Source organism: Nymphaea colorata, chromosome 6, assembly GCF_008831285.2.
Source record: "Nymphaea colorata isolate Beijing-Zhang1983 chromosome 6, ASM883128v2, whole genome shotgun sequence".
NCBI lineage: Eukaryota > Viridiplantae > Streptophyta > Magnoliopsida > Nymphaeales > Nymphaeaceae > Nymphaea > Nymphaea colorata.
In genome coordinates this window covers 20,352,973-20,363,594 of record NC_045143.1, presented here as the reverse complement: position 1 = coordinate 20,363,594, position 10,622 = coordinate 20,352,973, and the positions used below count along the sequence as shown (strand labels likewise).

Genomic DNA, 10,622 nt, shown 5'->3' with positions numbered 1-10,622 from the left:
TGAATCAAAACGCCCAAACCGGTTCACGAATTTTGTGTTTGTTTCCAATTATTTGGACCATAACGCTTCACCGGTCCCTTTGACAGAAAGGGAAAAACTTGCAAGATAATCAAATCACAAGATCTTCTACATTAACCGTCAACATATCAGAATCTACCATTAATAACCCACCCCAATAATCGTACGTTATATGAGTAAAAATAACATAAACTATGTTCCAAAAAATTATTTTTATTGTTATTTTCTTTTATATACCTTCTCTCTCTCTCTCTCTTGTTCTCTCCCACTCTTTCTCTAACACACAATCTATCAAGAATTTATTTATTAAATATGGCAAGTGAGAGGGAAAGAGAAATGTAAATGAAAACATAGTCCTCGTTTGAGAAAGAACACGAGAGAAGGCTAAAAAAAAATTCAATCAGTAAGGAAAAGAAAAAGAAAGGAAAGAGGAGAAAGTTGAAAGGGCGAGGGTTTAACATCTCCGTGCGATCTGCCCTCGTCTCCTTCATAATTTGTTTGTCTGCCCTACCCTTCTCTTCTCTGTTCTCTCTTCCCTTCCTTCCCCTCCTCTGTCTCTGCTATTGGCCCGTTTCGATTATTCCCATCTTCCCGGCCATCGGCCACCGGACAATTTCTCATCCACCCACCGCTTGTTCTCCCTCAGGAAGAACAGAAACGCCCACGAGTCAAGAAAAGCTCTTTTAAGTCATTTGCTCTCTTCGTGGCTCAATCATCTCCATTACCGTAATCACCATCCCCTTCTTTACTCGTTCTGGCAAGAAACTGCCCTGCCCATTTAGGTATTAGGGCTGCCTGACCCTTTTCCGCTTTTGTCCCGTCGCCCTTTTTTCTTCTCAATCTTCTTGTTACTCCTCATCGTCCTCGTTAGCCGCGACTACGGATCAATCAAGGCTGGCGGATTCAGCCTCCGGCTGATGGCGGATCCGCCTGGTTTCCGCCCGGACTCCGCTTTCGCGTCCACCAGAGGAAGAATAAGCATTCGGAACAGAAGGGAGTGGCGCCTGCTTTCCGAAGGGAGAGGTAGAGGAGGAAGGCGACAAGTGGAAGAACAGGTATTTGGATCGTGGCTTGAGAAGGAACTATGCTGAGCGTGCTGCGTCTGCACCTTCCGTCCGACATCCCCATCGTTGGGTGCGAGCTCACCCCTTACGTCCTCTTGCGGCGCCCAGATAACTCGGTCACTAACGATGATGTCTCCGAATCCAATCCCCTTGATGGGTGCTTCGTCAGATATAAGTGGTTAGTTTGTCGTTCCAAGAACACTGCACCTTTCTCGGTTTGTGATAATCTCTTGCATCGATTTGACTTGTTTATAGTGGGCTTCCGAACTCTTTCTTGGAGAACGTAGCCGGTGGTTGAATCTGTTCGTTATTTCTGTTTTCTCTTTTTTCATTTGTTTGTCTTCTATATCATTTATTTAAAGTATTGGGCATTTCTTTTTGTAAAAGAATGATGGTAGAGGCAACCAAATGTTCCGTGGACTTGGTTATAAGCTCCGATTAAGATCTTCAAGCTGAAATGGGCTAAGGGTTCGAATGACTGGAGCGTGACTGTTGGCATCTGGTAGGCGTCCGCCTGCATTCGATTTGATAATCCAATAATAAAAAGGATAGGGACGGCAGAGATTGACGTTGCTTTTCGATTTATATGGTTGTGAGTCTCGAGTAATTGGAACCAAAGGTAGAATAATCTATATAATAAATTTCAACTCACCATATTTTGCAACTGTTGAGAGGTATACAATGGACTGACACATGGTTGATCTGTCAAATGTGGGGAGGAATCTCCACCCCCCCGTGTAGCTGCTTAGATGATTACGTTTTTCTCTTTCGACACTGTTGGGATTATATTCTACTCAGTGGAACGTGCTGTCAGATTCAGGGCTTATTGCTTAGATGATAATGGCTTTTGGTTGCTACTACTGGATTGGGATCTATATTCTTACGCAGTGCAACATAGTCTCAGAATAATGATGTCTTTGTGGGCATCACCTGTCTGATACTTGTTTTCTAAATTATCTGTACAATTGGTGTTAGTAAAGGAGGAGACAGGAAGTACAAGGGCTTCTCATATCGTGTTAACTATGTGATTGTAACAGGATTTTTAGGAAATTGTGAGCACAATTTTTTTTATCAGTACTTTCGCATCTCATGTGAGACACTTGTGAAGGCGTGAGAATCTCTCCCTGGTGGAATAATCAAATGTGTATTAGTGTTATATAGCTCTTAAGTTCTTAACTACTAGTTTGCTGAACATGGTAGATTAAATAGTGGAGATTCTTCTTCTTGCTTCACGTTTCTTCATCTGTGTGGTGATTGTCCAATGAAAGATTTGTTCCATACACGTTCCATGCTCTATGTTCCACAAACTTGTCATGTTGGATATATGTAGTTGCATCATAGTTTATAGTTTACACTTTATATGTATAAAATCTCCATTATTGTATGGAGTGGTGCATTATCTTATTATCAGCTCTTTCTTACTTTGAATATTTGTACACAGCATGATTTTATATCATTTTTTTTCTTCATTCAATTTAAAATGACAATGAAATGTTATGTTATTTTAGTGATTCCTATATTTGTCTGTTTTATTTATTGATTCTTATGAATGTCATAGTATGTGTATGTACTACCGATAGCACATTATGAATGTAGTTTTGCTTGTATTAGTTGCCAGATGAGATTGGTTAAAGAATCTAAAATTAACTATTATTCTGCAGATATGCCTATCACCTTAGCTTCTGTGTAAAAGTGTTCACTGGCCAGCATTCTGAAAAATTCATGTAAAAATTAGAAATTGCTGCTGTTCCTTTTGTAAAGTTAGTAGGTTGTCCAGGATAGCAAGTGAATTGTTGTTTGAGGATGTAAATGTCAAAATGAAGTCCTATCACTTATGCTTTGCTTTATTAGCTGGAATTTCTTGGGGGCAATGCGTGTTTTTTTTTCTTGTTTTGAAGCAAAATAGGGAGTTGGCAGTGAGTATTTGTCAGTGTTGAGTTAATGTGGTCTTTGTGCATGCCGTTAAATACCTCTCCCATATCCCCTCCATTCTTGTCATAGGATTCTCACTGTTCTTTTCACCACTGTTTTCCTTAATTTTTATGCTTTCTTTCTTGATCCATCATGCTGCTGTCCTCCATACATCACTATCCTGTTGCATACATTTTATTCTCATACCTTTCATTCTTCTTGGAACACCCACCTGAAGTAATATTTCCAAACTTCAGTACCCTTTAGATGAATAAATATAGATGAACTATTCCTAGTACATGGTATATGGTTCAGCAAGAAGGACATCCTTTTATATCCCAATGTTGGAAATTAGTCCATTAATTTAGAGAGAGATTTTTCTTGTTGGTGAAAGCAGGATATATGGTTCAGCAACTCACCCAATATAATTACTTGGTATATTTCACTAGAATGAAATAGGGATAGTTTCCCTACCTGTGGGTTGCTGTCTCTAGGGAGTAGCCATAGCTTGAAGTGGGTTATGGTTGATCAACTTGTGGGGAAATGTTAACTTTAAGCACTAAATCTTGTGTCAGAGATATGGGGATATTAAAAAAAAGATATACTATCACCTTAGCTTCTGTGTAAAAGTGTTCACTGGCCAGCATTCTGAAAAATTCATGTAAAAATTAGAAATTGCTGCTGTTCCTTTCGTAAAGTTAGTAGGTTGTCCAGGATAGCAAGTGAATTGTTGTTTGAGGATGTAAATGTCAAAATGAAGTCCTATCACTTATGCTTTGCTTTATTAGCTGGAATTTCTTGGGGGCAATGCGTGTTTTTTTTTCTTGTTTTGAAGCAAAATAGGGAGTTGGCAGTGAGTATTTGTCAGTGTTGAGTTAATGTGGTCTTTGTGCATGCCGTTAAATACCTCTCCCATATCCCCTCCATTCTTGTCATAGGATTCTCACTGTTCTTTTCACCACTGTTTTCCTTAATTTTTATGCTTTCTTTCTTGATCCATCATGCTGCTGTCCTCCATACATCACTATCCTGTTGCATACATTTTATTCTCATACCTTTCATTCTTCTTGGAATACCCACCTGAAGTAATATTTCCAAACTTCAGTACCCTTTAGATGAATAAATATAGATGAACTATTCCTAGTACATGGTATATGGTTCAGCAAGAAGGACATCCTTTTATATCCCAATGTTGGAAATTAGTCCATTAATTTAGAGAGAGATTTTTCTTGTTGGTGAAAGCAGGCTATATGGTTCAGCAACTCACCCAATATAATTACTTGGTATATTTCACTAGAATGAAATAGGGATAGTTTCCCTACCTGTGGGTTGCTGTCTCTAGGGAGTAGCCATAGCTTGAAGTGGGTTATGGTTGATCAACTTGTGGGGAAATGTTAACTTTAAGCACTAAATCTTGTGTCAGAGATATGGGGATATTAAAAAAAAGATATAAAAGAAAATTTCAAAAAAATTGCAACTCTTGAAAAAATATGGGAAATATCACATTTTCCGTTTTTCTTGTTTTCCTCTTTATTAACATTAATATCCTGAGGAAAACAACTTTGTCAAAAAGTAAAAGAAAAGAACCTCAGCTTGAATACTCGAGAATTATATTTGTGTCAATGCTAAAGTCCTTTTTCCTTTTCCCTAGTGAATCTGTTGAATGCTTTTGCATTGTAGCTTGAGGCATTTTGGGCATAAAAAATTTCTGTTGCTCATGATAATTTGCTTATATATATGTATCTATATGTGTGTGTGTCATAGGTCCTACGTGATTAGTACTGAACTGAACTGAACTGTAGCAAGAACGCTTAAATGGAATGCTAAACTGAACTGTCTAACATACATAAAAGATGATGTTGTCTTAGATAATAAAAATAAAAATAATGTTGGAAATTAAATAGAAACTTATGTACAGGTGGCCAATCAGAAAGTTTTTAAAAGGCACTTATGTTATCCATTATTTTGATAAAAGTGATGGCTTTAATGCCGTTTTGTAGTTGTTCCCCTGACTGCAGTCAACTTCAAGGTTTTGTGCCCATGAGATTTTACATGGCAGGGTGTATTAAGTTTGATGGAAATGTATAGTAGCACTTTCTTCATCCCAGTTAGGATGTATATTAACTATGCTTGATTTATCCCATAGCCACAAATATCGTTGTTGGGAAAATATCATCTAGGTTTTTCTTGGGTATTTTTTTGGTGAAGCTATTTTTCTCGAAAAAAACTCAAGAAAATCTCTGCAATTTTTTTTTTAAAAATAAAAAAATCACATGCCACACCTTGATGCATGCTGCTCTTCGATTAAATAATTAAATGATAGGACCACTTGGGAGTGAAGGGAAATCTACAAAGAAGATTAAAAGAAAAACCTAGAAAAAAATCAAACCTATTGCAGGTGGTTTCTATTTTAATTCCGATGCATACATAAAGTTTATATTTTGTGCATATTTTGGTACAATGGTGATTTATTTTTTTGTCAATTTATGAATTAAGATTTATAATTCATGAATGCATTGTTTATTTGTTTAAAATATTATCTTTTACACGTACAATGTGCACACGTTGCTTGGTCATGACACCAAGTTTTCTGGAATATGCTTCACATCCATGTTAAACAGATATACACAACAGAAATGTGTAAGGAATACATATGATACATATAGGTTAGGGATTTATTGGCTGACCAAGGCCTATGCCAACTAGTTGCTATTTTGATGATTCAAGTCCTTGACAGATGATTCAAATGTCGAGGTGAATAAGCTGGGGCTTTGAGTCTTGAGTAAAAAGTTTTGGAAACTTCTGTCTTGTCCATCCATTTTTCAATGTCTCTTTTTTCCCTTTTGTTTGGTTAAGCTTTAGATTGCCCGGAGTGTGGTTGGCAGTTTCATATGAATAGGTATTGTGACCCTACTGCTTTGCACAAACAAGCAACAAATGGTTTCATACTTTCATGTTTTCTGGTTTTCTTGCAAATTATGTTTATTATTTGCCAAGTGATGACACTTCCTCTTTTGTGGTTGATCCTGTAGGTATCGTATACATAGTGATAAAAGAGTTGCTATGTGTAGCGTACATCCTTCTGAACAAGCCACTTTGCAATGCATAGGATGTGTGAAGGCAAAAATACCAGTTGCAAGAAGTTATCATTGCACTGCAAAATGCTTTTCAGATGCATGGCAGCACCATCGTGCATTACACGAGCGTGCTGCAAGTGCTGTAAATGAAAATGGAGCTGAAGAGGATGATATGTTTGGGAGAATGGGTGGCAGTGGATCAGGAGTTGTTAATGCAGCTGGAGGATTGAATAGTTCAGGATCAATTACCAGCCAAAGCCCAAACCTGAATAATGGTTCTGCTCCTTCTTATCCTAACCCTGTTTCAGAAAGGAGTGGAGGTGAAACATGGTTTGAAGTTGGGCGATCTAGAACATACACACCAACTGCTGATGATATTGGCCATGTATTGAAGTTTGAGTGTGTGGTAGTTGATTTAGATACCAGAATACCTGTGGGGCCAGTCAGTACCCTTCTAACCTCACGTGTTATTCCAGCACCATGCCCTACTCCTCGCCGTTTGATTCCGGTAAATGGAGTTGATATTGTAGGGAACTTGGATGCTGATGGCCGAAGTGGATCTGCAGGTGCTTTCACTGTTCTGTCGTACAATATTCTATCAGATGCATATGCCACAAGTGAAACATACAGCTATTGTCCATCTTGGGCTCTTTCATGGCCATACAGGAAGCAGAATTTGCTACGGGAAATAATTGGGTATCATGCAGATATTCTTTGTCTTCAAGAGGTATTCTTGTGCTTTCAGTTCCTGAATTGTCTTATTTCTTGCACTCTAGTTGAAGCACTTTGTTGAACAGTATCTGTTGAGACTAGTCTTATGCAGCTATGCCTAAGTTGGTTCTTTTTTTCTTCTGTGGTTGTCTGTAACTGAGAATAATTTGCAGAACTTGGTTTGGCTCTGATACTGGATATGCTAGTCTACATTTGTCAATCTACTCTTTTGCACCATGCCGCACAGGTTCAGGGTGCAGGTGTGGTGAGTCCACACAAAAGACAAACATAACAATTATATATATGTGTAGGAAAGTTGGTAACCAGACCAGTATATGTGTGCCAGATTATATGGTTTAATAAAACGAGTTATACAATAAAACACTATAAAACAGTGCCAAAATTCTATGAAGTGTTGTGTAAATCAGTGTATAAAGGCTAAAATAGGTTCGCTGGCTAAGTAAATCTAAAATGAAGTAGATTAGATAGGTCAGAGTAGGGTACATGTTATTAATAAATTGCATTATGTAAGACAGATATTGTGTACACTACAACAGGCATTTTAAAGGCAGTTTCTAAAGCTACTGTGAGCTTGGGAGAGAGAGGTTGATCCTTAGGTTGCTGTAGATCTTTGTTTATTTTCTAATGGGTAGTTGTACCTTTTCTAATTGGTGTGGTTTTCAGCTGTCACATTTTGGACTTGCAATGTGCTTTTACAGGTTCAGAGTGATCACTTTGAGGATTTTTTCGCACCTGAACTTGAAAAACATGGCTATATAGCTGTCTATAAGAGAAAGACATCCGAGGTTGGATTTTACTCCATCGAACTCCGTGAAATCTTGTAGCAAGGATGAATTGTTTAATATGGTGTTCTATCAATCACAGGTTTTCAATGGTAATGGTCGAGTGATTGATGGTTGTGCAACCTTTTTTCGGAGGGATCGGTTTTCACTAGTCAAAAAATATGAGGTATGGATTTTGTTTATGTAATTTTTCAGTCTACCCTGCAAACTGCAGTTTGCATGAACCTGTATCTATGCAGGTTGAGTTCAACAAGGCTGCACAGTCTCTAACAGATGCTTTAGTTCCAAATGCCCAAAAGAAAACTGCTCTCAATCGGTTGCTTAAGGTGCTTTGTTGTCTGTTGCACTTGTTCATACTCATGCCTCTCTGATGATATCTTTCTGAAAACTTTTATGCATTTTCCAGGACAATGTTGCTTTAATTGTAGTTTTGGAGGCCAAGTTTAGTAGCCATGTAGTGGATACACCTGGAAAACGACAACTTCTGTGTGTGGTAAGAACTAAATGTGGAAACTCCATTTCTTTTATCTGGTTTTATTCTCTTGCTTTCCAGAAGATTGATGTTTATATTTCGGTGTTATACAGATGTTGTGACCTTACCTGGTCATTTTTCCCTCTTTTTGGATTGAGGCTGCCATTTGTTTTTCTCTGCTACTGAATTATCACATGTTTTTTGATAATCAATAGTTTACTGGGAGAGAGTCAGAGAGATTCCTGGCAGCCCTCCTCCTAAAATATCCACATTGTAGCACTTATTTTTCAACTGTTCAGTACTGAATTTCATTCTTGAATTTCTTGTTCGTTTTCCTAAAATATCCACATTGTAGCCCTCCTAAAGTTTTGGCTTTTCTTGTTAACTTAATCTGATCTGCAGGCAAACACACATGTCAATGTCCATCAAGATTTGAAGGATGTAAAGCTATGGCAGGTTGCTTATTTTTTTTTTTTAAAAAAAATTGTTGTTGGCATTCTGCTGTGTTTGAAAGCTGGTTACCATCACTATGAACTCTTTTCCTTACATACTTGCAGGTGCACACACTTCTAAAGGGACTGGAAAAAATTGCAGTTAGTGCAGATATTCCAATGCTAGTTTGTGGGGATTTCAATTCAACCCCTGGAAGGTTGTTTATATGCTCTTTGCGTTGTTACATTCTGATTTCTGCATATTTTTTGTATTGATTCTGTGTTGTTACATTCTGATTTCTGCATATTTTTTGTATTGATTCTATTATATTCCCTTATGCTTTATTCCTTTCCTTTGTTTTTGCTACTTGTAATAGTGCTCCACATGCACTTTTGGCGATGGGGAAGGTTGATCCCCTCCATCCAGATTTAGCTGTTGATCCTTTAGGAATCTTGCGCCCTCCCAGCAAGCTTACTCATCAGCTTCCGCTGGTAAGAAATCTTCCTGAAGGACCTGTTTGAATCTTGTACCATTTACAAGTGACAATGCATTACAGGTAAGTGCATACTCATCATTTGCAAGAATGATGGGTGTTGGTGGAAACTTGGAGAGCCAGAGAAGAAAAATGGACTCAGCAACAAATGAACCATTGTTCACAAATTGCACAAGAGATTTCCTTGGCACCCTTGACTATATTTTCTACACAGGTATTTTTTTCATACATGTACATTGATGTGCCTTGTTTCAGATATGCGTTCATTGCAAAAGTGTGCTATCCTTTGATGAATTCTAAGTTTATGCTTCGCATCACAGCGGACTCATTGACAGTGGAGTCATTATTGGAACTACTTGATGAGGAAAGCTTACGAAAAGACACTGCTTTGCCATCTCCAGAGTGGTCATCTGATCACATAGCCTTGCTGGCTGGTTTCCGCTGCATGCCTAGAATACGACGGTAGAGTATGGTATATGTTTCTAGGTAAGAGTGCATCTCCATTCCATTTATTGTGGAGTATAGAATTTATGTTTATTCCTCGTGTAAAACGCAAGCTGGCGGTCATGTTTTAAACACTGTTTTTCCTTGTAGAAGTGTGCAAGGGTTCTAAACTTTTGTTTAGAAAAGAGAGACTGATTTCTCACAAAGTTTGACCTTGTTTATAGATATGGTTGCCTGGAAGTCCCACGGTTCTGATTTGGATTTAGTTTAGCACATGTGCTTGAGCACCAATTCTTTAAAAAATTTTCCTTATTGATATGCAAATGTAAATTTATTTGTGGAAATCACTTTCTTATGTTAGGTCTTTATGGAGCAACCAGCAAACGTGTGAAGTACTTGCTTAAAAGAGAGGTACCTGATGAAGAGAACGTCCTGGGGATTGTACTGGGGGAAGGTAGCCCACGCCCTCATGTTTTACTTCACTATTCTTTATGCGAGGGTGTGCCTGTTCTTGCTGTATTATGCTACTTTTGTTTCATAGAAAATGTTAAATGCTTTATTTAGATTCAAGCAGTGTCATCTTGAGCAACTATAATTTGAGCTCCTTAATCATTGCCGTAAATTTTATTTTGTGGTGCAGTTTTTTGTACAAGGCGCAACACATATGATGAGCTTAATTTGAATAATTCTCATGGTTCAAATAGGCTTTTAAAAACATTTTGACTCGAATTTCCCCTATTTGCAATTTCCCTGGTGAGGAAGTCTGGATTTTGGGTTGGTATATGCATCGGGCCTCCTGGTTATATTCCAATGTGCCTGATTGCTTCACTTATACTTGTATAGCCAACTTTCTGAATTGAAAATAAAAAACTTGACACGTTCACGTGCCCCTCCTATCATAGGTTCTTCGGTTGTTGTTTTGACATTTTTCTTCCACTACTTGTAATTAACCATTTTCATGAAATTTTTTTACAGTATATTTATCTCGGACTGCACTGCCGTCTACAAGATCCCCTTCCTCATGGGAAGTCCCGATTGTTCTATTTTTATGTGTTTAAATAACGCAAGAAAAGTGGGATGATTCTGTTTCTTGCTCGGTCTAGAAGATCCTAAGAGATCACCAGTCCCGAATTGCAGGGCTCTTGCCAGGTTTAACTCAGTCCAATTTGGTCATCCTTTTAAAACGCCAACACAATG

The 10,622-nt window shown here is 38.0% G+C and overlaps 1 protein-coding gene across 2 annotated transcripts; it reads left to right on the top strand.

Moving 5' to 3' along the window:
- The first annotated feature begins 408 nt into the window (after positions 1-408).
- Positions 409-10,408, top strand: LOC116256275 (carbon catabolite repressor protein 4 homolog 1-like). 2 transcript variants are annotated; one of them, XR_004173089.2, is made up of 13 exons: positions 409-1,260; positions 6,026-6,797; positions 7,501-7,587; positions 7,667-7,750; positions 7,824-7,910; positions 7,991-8,077; positions 8,459-8,512; positions 8,614-8,705; positions 8,865-8,979; positions 9,045-9,195; positions 9,302-9,467; positions 9,787-9,879; positions 10,066-10,408. XR_004173089.2 is itself a non-coding variant. In XM_031632594.2 (12 exons), the coding sequence occupies exons 1-11, from the start codon at positions 1,103-1,105 to the stop codon at positions 9,445-9,447; spliced, it is 1,833 nt and encodes a 610-aa protein (XP_031488454.1). In that variant the 5' UTR covers positions 409-1,102; the 3' UTR covers positions 9,448-9,467; positions 9,787-10,020. The 2 variants fall into 2 exon arrangements, 1 of the variants encoding a protein (XP_031488454.1); XM_031632594.2 differs by lacking the exon at positions 10,066-10,408 and having other exon boundaries at positions 9,787-10,020.
- The last annotated feature ends 214 nt before the right edge of the window (positions 10,409-10,622 follow it).